Source organism: Hoplias malabaricus, chromosome Y, assembly GCF_029633855.1.
Source record: "Hoplias malabaricus isolate fHopMal1 chromosome Y, fHopMal1.hap1, whole genome shotgun sequence".
Lineage (NCBI taxonomy): Eukaryota > Metazoa > Chordata > Actinopteri > Characiformes > Erythrinidae > Hoplias > Hoplias malabaricus.
Genome location: NC_089820.1, coordinates 80,468,200 through 80,483,701, shown reverse-complemented (window position 1 = coordinate 80,483,701; position 15,502 = coordinate 80,468,200). Strand labels below are relative to the sequence as shown.

The window sequence follows — 15,502 nt, the reverse complement described above, 5'->3', positions numbered from 1 at the left end:
GTTTAAGATTCCTGCCCTGTCTTGGTTTATCCAAAAGATTTATTCAGAGGCGATGTGCTTCTTGAGAATAAACAGTGTACCGTAAAAACATTCTGTGAAAGATTTTTTAAAATCGGTGGGGTTTCCCTTTGGACCGTTAATAAAATATCTGTGCTTGATTATGTGGACTGTCCCCATCCAACCCGCTGAGCTGAAGGCGTAATCAGACCTAACAAATCGGACCCGATGAGTCGATTCGCTGTGGTGTTGATGTCCGCCATTGTGACCGACTCTGACTCTGTTTGACATGTTTTTATCCTCAGCTCTCCGCTCGGCGCTCTCTCACACGGTGAGTTGTTGCAGGGTTTGGGCTTTAGCGGTGTCATTTCAGGTGCAGTAGAGTGTTAAACTGAGGTAACTGTGAGAGGAGGCAGAGTTTTATATTCATGACTTCTGACAAGGGCAAGAGAGAACCAGCGAGCTAACGAACTAGCTGCAGCTTCACCGCGAACAAACCTGAGCTCCCTGCAGCTTGTTTTTACTTCTGCTTTCACCCTGTGGTGTTTTTATACTTGTCTGTCAGATGTTATACTTGTATGGCAGATAACGGGGTTAGTAATAAGAGCGCGGTAGGCCCAGTATCTTTAGCTTCTGTTCTGCTGTAAACCTGATTAACTGCACAGCAGAAGAAAGTGGAGAAATCATACCAACAGCCAGTTCCAGATATTTAAAAAAATGCACTTGACGTCCTTGTCAACGTCTTGTTGAATTAGGAGGTACGAGGTAAACCTTTAAAAGTGCAGTTTTCTGAAAAAGGTAGTACATAATTTATATGTATGTGTAAAGCATAGATTTGTACATTAGCATTATTCAAAAAATCAATAATTAGGCATAATCTGTGATGAAATGTGTTCTCTGTAGAGGCCAGTCTCTTTGGATCAGAGGGCACCCACCAGCTGCCAAAGACTGTAATTTCTTTGACTGTCTTATAGGTCGATTACTCACATTTATACTTACTATTGCCCCTAAAACTATCAGGCCAAGTACAGATCTGTGAAGAGTACAGACCGCTGAAGAGCTATAGGATGGAAAACCCAAATTGTTCATCAGCATTCTATAGTTGGTTTACACCAGCAATTTTTATAAGAAAGTGGCTGGAGACTGTAGGGGGAAAAACCTTTTTTTAAGGACAACACAGTTACTGGAAATGAATGTGATCTGTGTTTGATGTTTTCAGGGCAGGCAGGTCAGGAGCCTGCACCGGTCGGCTGCCCGAGCTGGAGCTGGAGGAGTCTTTGTGGTAGGAACATTTTATTTCTTCATATTTTAAAGCTGGGTCCTTACAGCCGTTTCTGATTTTCTTGGTTAAACTATGTGTAGTCTTAGTTTCTTTTAAATTTAATCAGATATTTAAATGGTTAAAGTGATGCTTGAAGGTTTGTAATCCCTTTCTGCACTAAATCTGACAGAAAAACATTAGATTTTCCTGAAAACAGATAAACAAACGAGACTAATACATTATACTCTGTATTTATTGAGGAAAACGTTCTAGTATTACAGGCCTGTGAGGAGCATACAACATATCTGAACCTGTTCAGTAACTGTTGATCAGTCCTGCAGCTCGGCCTGGAGTAAGGTCGTAAGTTACAGTTCAAATTTGGTCAGAAACATACATTTATAAAGGGTTTGGCAACATTTTCCATGTTACCTGTTGCCTGTAGGATCCAAAAACAGATAGTTCCAACCTGATGAGATGAGAACCAGTAAACAGTTTGTCACAGAGTTGATCAGAACTGATATAATTACTTGACTTACCTTCTCATGAATCTGCAGTAGTGATTTTACATGAATAAGAAGGTAATGCATGTTGTTAATGACCCTACTGACCTTTCTGCTCCATGCTGGCCGTGTATCTGTGATTGAACTCAGAAAGTGGCAGCATCATCAGAGTTAAATTACATTCATGTGCTGTGTGGGCATTTCAACAAGTGTTTATCTGTTGGTTTATTAGGAGATCTGAAAACATTAAACAACAGATGTTGAAGATTAATGAAATCCTTTATTGCAGAGGTGCATAATGAATACAGTTTACAGCAGCAGAACACAACATTGGAGGCAGAATATTTGGAGTTGATGATAAATAATTTGTTCAGATCCTGAAAAAAACATCCTGCTGTTGCTTGACAGTGTGTAAACATGTAATAACTAAACAAATAATAGTTCTAATTGTTTAGTTACTAAAATATTAATAGTAGTAATTGTTAAATAACTAAAGCATTGTTACTATTAATTTCCCTAGGGAAAAAAACGCAGTGAGCAGTGGAGTAATCACTTGCCTAAAATGCACATTTGATGAATATATAAGCTATGTGTAACTTTTAGGACTGTTAGGGCTTATTCACAGGACTCTGGCAGCCCTCAGGTCATGGACCCCCTTCTTATTTCTCTATATTTTTCGCCTGAATCTGAATGATTATGTGATGCTTCTGAAATATGATCTGATTTTTCTCATTTATTGTTTGTCGCTCCGTAGCACAGAGATACACCAGAGAACAATCCAGAAACTCCATTTGAATTCACTGCTGAGAATTTGAAGGTGAGAGAATGTTTTGATCGTTTGGAAGAAATAATTTTTCTTCCATTTGGCTGGCTCCTTTTGTGACTATATGTATCATAGAGAATCATAGAGTGGTTGAGCAGTAACTCAAATAAGATGAATCTAAATATAAATTCAGTTTTTATTTACCAGTAGTAAATCAGTATACAGTGGAACCTCTACCTACGAACTTGATCCGTTCCGTGGCGGTTCGTAAGAAGAAAAGTTCGTTTCTCGAGTCAATTTTCCCCATTTAAAATAATGGAAAAGCAATTAATGTGTTCCAGCCCCCGCCCCGAGAGTCACCCTTTTTGCACTGATATATGTTTACAACGCTCTCAAATTAGTAAAAAAATACATGTAGCGTTACTAAAAATAAAAGAGAAATACAGTGGTAACAGTAATAAAAAAGAAATAATAAAGTTTTAAGTGGTTACACATCGCTACCTTGAAGACGTGACGACTGGCTGGAGGAGTAACACAGGCACTGGCTGTATGACGGGAGGTGGGGGGGTGGGTGGAATAACGGAGAGTAGGCGGTGAATGTGGGGAGACGAAGCGTAGATACGGTTTAACTTAGCACGAATTTCGATGTCTGCTATTTACACTAATGCTAAATTGTTAAAACTACAATGTGCTAATCTTAAAAGCTCACTCAAGTCTGGGCGCTGGGAGACTCGCCTATTGGGGTCAGTGGCCATTTCCAGCCGCTGGCTCAGCGGAGGCTCGGGTTCGTTTCTAGAGTCGTGGTTCGTTGGTGGAGGCAAAAAATATTCAAAAGCCCGGTTTGTATCTTGGAAAGTTCGTTAGTAGAGGTTCCACTGTATTTCTAAAATGCTTTAGCCATAGTGTTGTCACACCTGAGGCCCAATTGATGACTAAATGAAATATCTTGGGAGTAATTAGCTGGAGTCACTTGTCAGTTTTCTGACATATAATTTTGTGTTTATATTTACAGAGGGTTGAAGCCATAATAAATAACTATCCTGAAGGCCACAAGCAGGCTGCTACCATCCCAGTGCTGGATCTGGCACAGAGGCAACATGGCTGGCTCCCCATCTCAGCAATGAACAAAGTAAGGATCCATGAGTGGTATCTGGTATCTCTCGCTATTGTGTGTCTGTGTGTTTTACTCCCAATCACCAACCTAATGCTAATGCTACCAAGCTGGGAGTGTAAAGACTAGATCATGCTTACACTTAGACATTAGTAGTCAGCCATCTCACATTTTCAAGTTTCTGCCAACATGTCATTGGACAGTGTGAAATATTAATTTAATGTCACCTTATAGACATCCATGTTCTATTGGACTCTTGGCTGTGTTTTTCTTTGGCATAACTGGGATTGAATGTGCCATCTCCTGCAGCAGGGCCAACACTGGAACAAGCTCCAGAAGAGTTATTGGTGTGGGCTATTAATTGTGTTTTAGTTCATATGAGGTTATTTTCCCTAATAGGAATTTGGTCTCTGATGGTTACACAATTTCTTGGAAATATGCATTTGCTTCATTTCCAACTCAGAATGTGACCATTTCTCCAGGTAGCAGAGATCCTGGAGATCCCCCCAATGAGAGTGTATGAGGTAGCCACGTTCTACACCATGTTTAACCGCCAGCCGATGGGGAAGTACCACATACAGGTGTGCACAACAACGCCATGCATGCTGTGCGACTCAGACAGTATCATGCAGGTCATCCAGAACAAACTAGGTGAGTGAACAGTACACCAGCACTGCATCCTGAAAGCAAGAACAGAGATTCTCAAAACTAGCTGGGTTCAGTATTAACCACTCTGTCCTAGTTGTTTAACTGAATTAGTTCAGAAGTAAAGGGCACAATAGGCAAATACACTTCAGGCTGCAGCTCGTGGGCTAACAACCTGATGGAACTGATTATTCATAAATGGATAAATCAAGCCTTCTCAAAAAATCACAGATGAATCATAGCAGAACAGGATCCTTAACTACTGTACTTTGTTCCTCGGTAGTATTTTTCCCTTACAACTAACAGTTTCAAAATCATTGTGATGCTTCCGTGACATGTAATAGGGAGAATATTACCCCTGTCATTGTTACTCTGGGCTCAGCACTGCAGAAACAGCACTTTGTAAATTTTAGGGAGGGTAGGAACTCCTCCTGGATTTCAGGACAGATATTTGTAACTCAAGTTGTTTAGTTTTGTATCATTTTCAGTCTGTGTTTACTTTCAAGAGAGCAACATCCTCATCTTGGTTTGTGCTTTTCAAAATTTGGAGGCTTCTTTGTTGTTTAAACAACTTTAGATGTCTTTTCTCTGTTGTGAACAGAGAGAGAAGGCCTATTGGACCAAGACCACCCCCCCTTCTTTTTTTAAAGCTGTTGTGGGGCTTCCTAAACAGATTAGAGCAGTTTCCAACCTGCATTTAGACTGGAGAGCTAACAAATGATAATTATTTTTAAAATTAATGGTGTATAAGCTCATATAATAAACCACTCTAATAGGAACATTTTTAGGCCATTTTATAATAATATCTGCTTTGTATTGTGTGCATATTTTCTTTCTTTCATTCATTCATTCATTGTCTGTAACTGCTGATTCAGTTCAGGGTCACGGTGGGTCTGGAGCCTACCCAGAATCATTGGGTGCAAGGCAGGAACACACCCTGGAGGGGGTGCCAGTCCTTCATAGGGCCACACACACTCACACACACATTCATTCACACGCTCACGCCTATGGAGACTTTTGAGTCACCAATCCACCTACCAACGTGTTTTTAGACCATGGGAGGAAACCCACGCCGACACGGGGAGAACACACCACACACCTCACAGACAGTCACCCGGAGGAAACCCACGCAGACACAGGGAGAACACACCACACTCCTCACAGACAGTCACCCGGAGGAAACCCACGCAGACACAGGGAGAACACACCACACTCCTCACAGACAGTCACCCGGAGGAAACCCACGCGGACACAGGGAGAACACACCACACTCCTCACAGACAGTCACCCGGAGGAAACCCACGCGGACACAGGGAGAACACACCACACTCCTCACAGACAGTCACCCGGAGGAAACCCACGCGGACACAGGGAGAACACACCACACTCCTCACAGACAGTCACCCGGAGGGAACCCACGCAGACACAGGGAGAACACACCACACTCCTCACAGACAGTCACCCGGAGGGAACCCACGCAGACACAGAGAGAACACACCACACTCCTCACAGACAGTCACCCGGAGGAAACCCACGCGGACACGGCGAGAACACACCAAACCCCTCACAGACCGTCACCCGGAGGAAACCCACGCAGACAGAGGGAGAACACACCACACTCCTCACAGTCACCAGGAGCGGGACTGGGAGCTGTGTGACTGCGACACTTCCTGCTGCGCCACCTTGTCGTTCTGTGTGTGCATTTTTTTCATGTTTTAAACCGTGAAAAGTAACACATTTTTAAGCAGTTTTATGACAGCACCAATAGTATTCCTGCGGTGCTCCTTACAAATATCAGATGCACTGGTAAGGGATCATATACTCCTAGCAGACTGTGGATCAGATTTCAGCTCGTATTAAGCTAGGATATTAACCACGGACTATACCCCAACTTAATCAGACATTCAGTTTGTATCTGATTAAAATGAAACGCCTTGTTATGTGAATGAAGGTAAACTGATACACACACAGCTGACAACACACGAGTGAGTGCTGCATTTCTGTTGGCTGAGCAGAAACTCTTCACTTTCTCTACTCTTCCCTAGGTATCAAAGTCGGTGAGACAACACCAGACAAGTTATTCACGCTAGCAGAGGTGGAATGTCTCGGAGCTTGCGTGAATGCGCCGATGGTCCAAATCAATGACAACTATTATGTAAGTACAGCTTTAGACTTTAAAGCATCTCAATGATAGGAAAACTTGGTTTAAAATCACCTCTGAGAGGCTCTTCCACTGCCCTTGCAAAGTAGAAAAGATATAATGGAATTGACATATTATTGCCTGGTGTCTCACAAAATTGGCAAAAGGAATGGACAATAATTTATTTTGTTAATAACGTACGGTACGTTATATACGGTTTGACTAAATTAGCAGCAGTAATCAGTTCTACCCTGCCGTGTTTTCTTTTTTTGCATTAAACCAATGCTAACAGAGACATCCAAATACAGGGGGTCCTTGACTTACGGCGTTGATCCGTTTCTATGTCACATCATACATTTTCGGTGTAAGTCGGAACATACGTACATGCTGTACGTAAATAACATACTGTAAGCACTTATCCTATCCTAACACCTATCCTCCTCAGTCCCGAGCCGTGGAACCGTGTATTCTTCCGCCGCGCACACCAAACACGAAGTTCACGTTACGACGTTTACGACGCAAAACCACTTACGTCGAAACAAGGCTTTATACAGTAAATGGGAGATGTGTCGTAACCACGAAACATCGTAACTCGGGACTGACGTAACCCGAGGACCTCCTGTATATACATTATTTGACAATTCCACAATAGGCAGTAGGCATTATGGTTTTTGTTGTTAAGCTTTGAGAACACTTTGTAATGCACAAAATGCACCAGCAAAAGTGTTGTAGGACGACATTATTAAATTACCACTACATTCCTTAAAATAGGTCAAGATTGTATTACTCTTATTTTTATTAAATATTAAATATTAATCTACAGTATCCCTTTATACCCAAGTCTTTTTTTTTACTGTTACTGTTTGATGTATTGACACAAGACCTTGTTAAAGACAGTCACGCTCTCATTTGTTTGGTTTGTTGCTCTTTCTTGCCGTTGGGTGCATCTAAGGTCATATATGAGATATATACTGTTTAAAGTGGAATAATGGCATCACATGACACTAAATTAAATCCTTAAAACTAACAGTTGCTAACGATGCCCGATCCTTTTAAATGACAAACTGTGTGCTGTTATGTCTAGGGTGACCAGGTATGGGGGGGGGGGTGTCTCGCCCCTCACTGCCGTTGTATGTTTAGCTGAACCTGTGTGCTCTTAGGTCCTTTACACCTTTATTTGCTACACAAGACATGGGAATTTATTTTTTAATTCATCCGAGAACATACATTTCCGTTTCGGCATAGCTGCTCGAGATGAGGGTGGGTACATGAGCTTTGCCTGACGTAAACAAGGACTACTGACGTGCAGACTGACCAATTAAATGTATACAGAGAAGGTTATCGACCAATAACGGTAGCTCTACAGTCAGACCGTCCAATCAGCGAACCAATCGGAGTAGAGGAGGGCGGGACTAGTTTGTGAACGAAACTTCTCGAAGTTCTATGTAAGCTCTAGAAAAACAAAATCCCGGACGTTTGTGAAATTCCGCCCGGACATTTTTTAAGTCTAAAAAAGAGGACATGTTCGGGTAAAAGAGGATGTCTGGTCACTCTAGTTATGTCCTACTTTTCAACCTTGTCATATTTTAGAACTATTCCCCCACTAAACACTGAGCTGTCTTTGTGCGCATGAAGAATCTCAGTTCAGTTCCAATGTTTGTCATTAAAAAGTTTAATGTTTTTATGGACAGCCAGCCTTGAAGTTAAACTTTCATGCAAGTGTTTGCCATGCTACACATTTTCCTGGCTGTAATCAACACAGACAAAGGGTTTCAATGAAGCCTGGGGACCTTGTGAAACTTACCCGTCCTAGGGGACCCCAAGCCTGGGTAAATAAACTGCCTTGGGGACCCAGAGAACTGGGGCTTAAGGTGGAACTACGGAATTCCACCTTAAATAGTTAGGGGCACTTTTATATTTATAAATTATAATAATAGTAGAGTTAATTTTGTCCTTTAGGCATCTGATGGGAGCAGAGGGAGTTTTTACCAGTGTATAGTCTTTTTCAGTATGAATTGGGTAAAAACCCAATAAACAAGTCTGTGTTACTGAAAAAGGCATTTGTGAGTGATGCTAGTTAAACGTGCAAGATATGCTTTGATATATGATGTCTTTATGTAAAGTTAATTAGGTATTTTTTACAAGAACAGAGGGGTTATTTTGTATGTTTAAAGGAAACGTATAGATGATAATCAGAACAACTTGGTATGGGTTTATTAAATGGCCTTAGTTGTATGGAGTAATGACTCAGAGAAGTGATCAACTTCTAGGGTAAACCCCCCATATGTTACAGAGTGACGAAAATGACCTGCTTGATCAATGATGCAATTAATCGTGAGCTCATACAGTTAAAAGGAAAGTAAGTCACTAGCTGAGACTCAAGCAGCTAAAAATGGGTTTGCCGGTTCCACTCCTACAGTTAATTATCAACTCTGCTTCTAGGTTGTTGGTAGGAGTTAGTGTTTGCTACTTATCTGAAAACCTCACCAAAGACTTCACCACAATTTTCAGTTACCTTCCTTCCATGTTTGCACAATTTCTATGTAATCTGGCAAGGTGAAGACCTGCCTGTGCCCCTATATTACTCCACCACAACTGGAGCAAATGTGTTTTAAAGTTTGATATTTCCAAAGAGACTTGTTCAGGATCAAGGCAAAGAACAGTTTGTACCTACAGCTGGTTTTAAGCCAAGAGCAGCGAGTTCTGGTCAGCGAGTCATATTTAATCACATTTATGGTCACACTTACACAAGTATACGCCTTGGTGGGACTTCACCAGGGTTTGTTGCTATTCCAAGTAACTAGAGTGGTCCTGTTTCAAAGTGTTCAGAGAGTGATCATAGCTCAAAACAGTCGCCCCTCAAGTGTGATAATGTCTTTAAGCAGTGTGTTTCATCTCTGAGTGACTTCTTTCCTGTTCTGTGCATCACAGGAGGATCTAAAACCTTCGGACGTAGAGCACATCCTCGATGAGCTGAAGGCAGGGAAAGTCCCCCCACCTGGACCCAGGTAAGAAGGCCTTTCCCTCCAGTAGACTTCTAGCTGTTGAGTAATAACTATAACGATGATTACTTTTGTTTTGTGTAATACTTTCCGTTGTGAACTACTGGGGTGAGGTGGAGAGAGGATGCTTAATTGTGTAAAGTAACGAATCATTGTTTTATTAATATTTTGTAGGTAAATTTATAAGATTCATGTGTTTTCAAGCGATTACTGTTTAAGAAGCTAACGTTCTGTAAGAGACTGTGTGTGTGTGTGTGTGGGGGGGGGGGGTGTAACATGTAGAAATTGGGACTGTATTAATCTAGGTGTGTTACACTGTAGTTCATCATCACATTCATTTCGTTTTCTCGCTCTTTTTTCTTTCACAGGAGCGGCCGTTTCTCCTGTGAGCCCGCGGGAGGACTGACATCTCTGACTGAACCTCCTCCTGGGCCTGGTTTTGGGGTCAGGGCTGACTTATAATTACCTTCGAGAGATCAACTGTACCCCAGGCCCTCACCTAACTTAACTTGAGTTCTTTCAAGTATCACAGTTGTTTGTGAGTGTAAATAAAATGTTAATTGTACCTGAAAGAGCAGTGCGGTTCTTTCTATTTTACAGATTGTTTGCATGTCTAGGTGTGTGGGCAAAGTGTGTGCAAATCTTGCTGCGCAACGGGCAATAATTGCTGTTAGAAATCTGACAGTATTTTATTCAGTCTGTCATTTCAGTAGCACGGAAATTAAACTAAATAGAGAGGCATTAAAAGTCACCTCATGAAAAACTATAAATATTACTGTTTAGTTTCTAAACATTTGTAAAGTTTGTGTACCGTTCATATCCTTATAGATCAGTTATGACTGGTGCAAAAATGACCCTGTAAGATCTTTGCAAAATTATCATCTGTGATTACAACCTCTTAATATGGTTAACATAAGACGTCAATACAGAAAATTAGTATTGAGTCTTAAAAATGGCCTCTATTTTAATAATTAATTCTTTCAGTCGAATACATTGGAATAATGGTGGCACGGTGGCGCAGCAGGTTAGTGTCGCAGTCACACAGCTCCGCGGGCCTGGAGGTTGTGGGTTCGATTCCCGCTCCGGGTGACTGTCTGTGAGGAGTGTGGTGTGTTCTCTGTGTCTGAGTGGGTTTCCTCCGGGTGACTGTCTGTGAGGAGTGTGGTGTGTTCTCTCTGTGTCCGCGTGGGTTTCCTCCGGGTGTCTGTCTGTGAGGAGTGTGGTGTGTTCTCCCTGTGTCTGTGTGGGTTTCCTCCCGTTGACTGTGAGGAGTGTGGTGTGTTCTCTGTGTCTGTGTGGGTTTCCTCCCGTTGACTGTGAGGAGTGTGGTGTGTTCTCCCTGTGTCCGCGTGGGTTTCCTCCGGGTGACTGTCTGTGAGGAGTGTGGTGTGTTCTCTCTGTGTCCGCGTGGGTTTCCTCCGGGTGTCTGTCTGTGAGGAGTGTGGTGTGTTCTCCCTGTGTACGCGTGGGTTTCCTCCGGGTGCTCCGCTTTTCTCCCACAGTCCAAAAACACACGTTGGTAGGTGGATTGGCGACTCAAAACTGTGAGTGTGTGTTGCCCTGTGAAGGACTGGCGCCCCCTCCAGGGCGTGTTCCTGCCTTGTGCCCAATGATTCCAGGTAGGCTCTGGACCCACCACGACCCTGAACTGGATAAGGATTACAGATAATGAATGAATGAATGAAATTGGAATAATGCCTCATTCTCGACTAACTGGATAATTTTAACGATGTATTGAACGCATAAATAGATGGCACACTGGGTATACTGCCTGTGAACAAGAGATTTTGGCCTTGATGTTGAGTACCACCAGGAACTGCACTCTACATTTTAACATACTCTTGTGCCAAATAACGTTAGTGCTCTAGGATAATGGACCTTAGATGAAAAAATCTAATTTGATGTGGGTTCTTTAATGTCATTACCATCAGAAGGAGGAACGTATGACCAAAATTAGCTGAATGACACCAACTCCTCCAATACATCTGAGGCATTGCTGAACGTGGTTAAGTACAGACACATTAAAGGCTGCTGGTCGACCTGGATTTACTACAAGCAGGACTGTGGATCACTGACGGTATTTCACTCCTCATACAAAGGAAGCTGTTGGCTTATCTGAATTATTGCTGGCTTTTCAGCCTCAGTTTGGCACCTTAGTTAAACCCATGGACCTTGCAGTGGTGCACGGTAGAACCCTATACGGAAGCACGTTGGCTGAAAAGACCAAAATAAAACAAATACCAAAAGCTTTATCCACTCTAGCTGCTTCCTTTATAGTAACATAGCTGCCGCACTTCATTGAATCACTCAGCTCGTCTAGTCACTGCCCATCCCCCTCACCTTTCTTCTCTTCTACAAAACACCATCTTTTTCTTTTTCGCAGCGACGAGTCATGAACGAATCATTCATCTGAACCGAAACTTTTCGACACGAACCGACTCAGTGAACTGAACAATATTTACTACGCACGCAGCTGTGAAAAGGGCACATATATTATTTAAACAATTTATTTAGACTGTAAATCAAAATGCTTCATTGAATTAAACGCCCAAATAACACCAAAAAAGGTATAAATTTGCGTTTTGATTTTTTTATTTAGGTTTAAATAACCATGATAAAGTTAATATTATTGACATTTTTTACATGAAATAAACCAGAATTCTTTAACAGCAAACTTTTTACTCATTCTTTTACTCATCTTCTGTAACCACTTCATCCTGATCAGGGTCATTGTGAGTCTGGAGACTACCAGGAATCATTGGGTACAAAGCAGGAACACACCCTACACCAAGTGCTAGTGCATCACAGAGCATCAGTGGCACATATGGGTAATTCACCTTTCTTCTTGTGTTGCTTCACTGTGGGTGTAATCCAGAGCACCCTGAAGAAACCCCTGCAGACACAAAATCCCTTACAATGATGACACAAAAAAAAGATTGAACTCAGGAACCCAAGACGCTGGTGCTGTGTGGCAGTGTGGCAGACACTACCAGTTGTGCCACCATGCTAATTATTATATTGTTATCTTCTCCCAATTAATCGAATATAATCTTTAAGATCTAATTGTAACATACATAATTTAACAATATGGGGCGGCACGGTGGTGCAGCAGATGGTGTCGCAGTTGCAGTTTCCTCCCACGGTCCAAAAAACACACGTTGGTAGGTGGACTGGTGACTCAAAAGTGTCCATAGGTGTGAGTGAATGTGTGTGTGTGTGTGTGTGTGTCGCCCTGTGAAGGACTGGTGACCCCTCCAGGGTGTGTTTCTTCCTTTCATCAGTGATTCTGGGTAGGCTCCGGACCCACCGTGACCCTGGACTGGATAAGAGCTTACAGATAATGAATGAATGAATGAATTTAATAATACAAATTTAAACATAATAATCTCTCCTATTGGTGGCACAGCAGGTAGTGTCGCAGTCACACAGCTCCAGGGACCTGGAGGTTGTGGGTTCGATTCCTGCTCCGGGTGACTGTCTGAGAGGAGTGTGGTGTGTTCTCCCCGTGTCTGCGTGGGTTTCCTCCGGGTGACTGTCTGTGAGGAGTGTGGTGTGTTCTTCCTGTGTCTGTGTGGGTTTCCTCCGGGTGACTGTCTGTGAGAAGTGTGGTGTGTTCTCTCTGTGTCTGTGTAGGTTTCCTCCGGGTTCCTGTCTGTGAGGAGTATGGTGTGTTCTCTCTGTGTCTGCGTGGGTTTCCTCCGGGTGACTGTCTGTGAGGAGTGTGGTGTGTTCTCCCTGTGTCTGCGCGGGTTTCCTCCGGGTTCCTGTCTGTGAGGAGTGTGGTGTGTTCTCTCTGTGTCTGCGTGGGTTTCCTCCGGGTTCCTGTCTGTGAGGAGTGTGGTGTGTTCTCTCTGTGTCTGCGTGGGTTTCCTCCGGGTGACTGTCTGTGAGGAGCATGGTGTGTTCTCCCTGTGTCTGCGTGGGTTTCCTCTGGGTGACTGTGAGGAGTGTGGTGTGTTCTGCAATATGGTGCAACAGGTACTGTCACTATCTCACTGCTTCAGAGTTTTATGTTTGTGGTTTAAAACCCTGCCTTGAGTCACTGTCTGTGAGGGGTTTGTTTGATATGTCTTCCCTGTCTCTGCCTGGGTTTCGTCCACGTGCTCTGGTATTCTCCCACAATCCAAAAATATGTATTGGTAGGTGGACTGGCTATTCAGAGAGTGTCTATAGGTGTGAATGTGTGAATTTTTCCAGGGTGTGTTCCTGCTTTTCTCCCAGTGATTCCATGTAAGCTCCCAACCCATTGCGACTATGAACAAAAAAAAAAAAAAGCATTTAGAGGAAATTAATCATGTATACTGACATAAATAAAGGACACATATAGTTCCTTGATATAATATATTAAATCATAATATTGCATTAAATTATAATATTGCATTTGTATTTATAGTATTTAACACTCTAATGAAAACACAGAAGAAAAGGTGCTATTGATAACTGTGGAATAAGGAAACAAATCAATGTAGTTAAAAAAGTTATTTTTCTGTTTGACCATAATTAAACAAAACAGTAATCTGTTGGAGTTCTCATTAGCGTTTATGATGTAATTTATAACTATGTAATAACTGAATTCAGATAGAAGTCATTCCCTACACTTCCTGAGGTGCAACTGTGGACGAGAGCTACGTGACCTGCGAATCAAAGAATCATCGAAAGCGATCGTTTGAAAGACTCGGTTCAGAGCCGAATCTAACCTCTCATGATTCTCCTGCGATTTGAGCATGTTCTGCAACATAATGGCCGCCACTGCGCATGCGCAAGCCTTTGTACCTAATGCAAAAATAATGCCACTGCGCCACAACAAGCGCGAGCGCGACACAAAGCCTCCACAGGAACACAACACAACGGATGAGGCTGAAAACGAACACAAAGAATGTGAAATGCAAGAGAAAGTCATATTTACTCCTCTCGTTTAAAGACTCCGTCAGACATTTTCGAGAACCTTCCTCCTGCAGCTGCAGCGGCGGACGGAAAAGGTGACGTCACGCGCCCGAGCTCGCGTCACCTCACCCTCTCACAGTGCAGTGAAATAAATAAATATTGTGAAATAATTATAATGTGTAATATAATATAATACAATGTATAACGACGTATAATATTTAAGATATATTTTAACATTCAATAATACTGCAATATTATTTCACATGTATACAAACTGAAGTTGTAAAAAACAGAAATATAAGGGAACGCAACTATATATGTATATATATATATACTTTTTTTTTGCAAATAATGCATTTTATATTTCATGTGAAAAAGAAACTGCAGTTTCGGGTGTTGTTTTAGCATTTTTATTTATGAAGTTAATTTCAGGGAGAATGTCAAACATGGACATTAATCACATTTTAAATCAATGCAATTTATGTTTTCATAATATGAGTTAGCAGTTAATAAGATTGAAATTAAGCTGTTTTTTTTTCAGAGCTAGCATTAAACAAACACAAATCAGTCCATCAATCCTCTTTCATTTTTACCTACAAAAATACAAGCACTTCCTACTGCTGAATATCGACTAAAGATATTGTGTGAAGCAGCTAAAAATGCAGTTCCTTTTCTTTGCCACACATGCAGTACGGCAACAATCAGACGCCAAATTTACTAAAACTGAAAACAAATTATAAATGTAAATTAAAATGTTGCAACCGTCAAAAACCTCGGTGACAATTAATACTCTTCAAAGAATATAAATCGTTTTCCTCTTAAATATTCTCGAAAGACCTTTTATGCTGCTCCCAACTCCCGTATGGAATGGAAAATGAAGCCTAACATTAACTTGTAAACACTGCACTGTGCACACAGGCCGTGGTCGAGTTTGTACAGAAGCCACCTTTTATAAGCTTCTGGGGCGGTGACGTGGCACGAGCACGGACCAATCAGAGAGCAGCTCTGTGTTTTCGCTGGGCTTTTCTTAGAGACGGCGGAGGGATGTTTTCAAAAGCAGCCCTAAGCTGGACACAAACGTCACACGGTTGCAGGGTTAAACTCTCGCATTTTTTTTTTTTTAATATTTAGCAAAACAAAGGGCATATTTCCGAGTTTTTAAAGCTCGCAAGCGACGCGCTGAAGAAGCTCCTCTGCGG

The 15,502-nt window shown here is 42.0% G+C and overlaps 2 protein-coding genes across 3 annotated transcripts in view; both read left to right on the top strand.

Annotated features, from left to right (window-relative positions):
* Positions 1-169: 169 nt before the first annotated feature.
* LOC136679185 (NADH dehydrogenase [ubiquinone] flavoprotein 2, mitochondrial-like) lies at positions 170-9,997 on the top strand. The gene is made up of 8 exons (XM_066657562.1): positions 170-328; positions 1,217-1,279; positions 2,513-2,575; positions 3,534-3,650; positions 4,115-4,283; positions 6,323-6,432; positions 9,349-9,425; positions 9,788-9,997. The coding sequence occupies exons 1-8, from the start codon at positions 287-289 to the stop codon at positions 9,879-9,881; spliced, it is 735 nt and encodes a 244-aa protein (XP_066513659.1). The 5' UTR covers positions 170-286; the 3' UTR covers positions 9,882-9,997.
* A 5,384-nt stretch (positions 9,998-15,381) lies between these two features.
* LOC136678364 (ankyrin repeat domain-containing protein 12-like) overlaps positions 15,382-15,502 on the top strand; it is a 42,359-nt gene continuing 42,238 nt past the window's right edge. For both annotated transcript variants that reach the window (XM_066656402.1, XM_066656401.1), the window contains exon 1: positions 15,382-15,501. The gene's annotated coding sequence lies outside the window, so the exon portion shown is untranslated. The remainder of the gene's footprint in view (position 15,502) is intronic.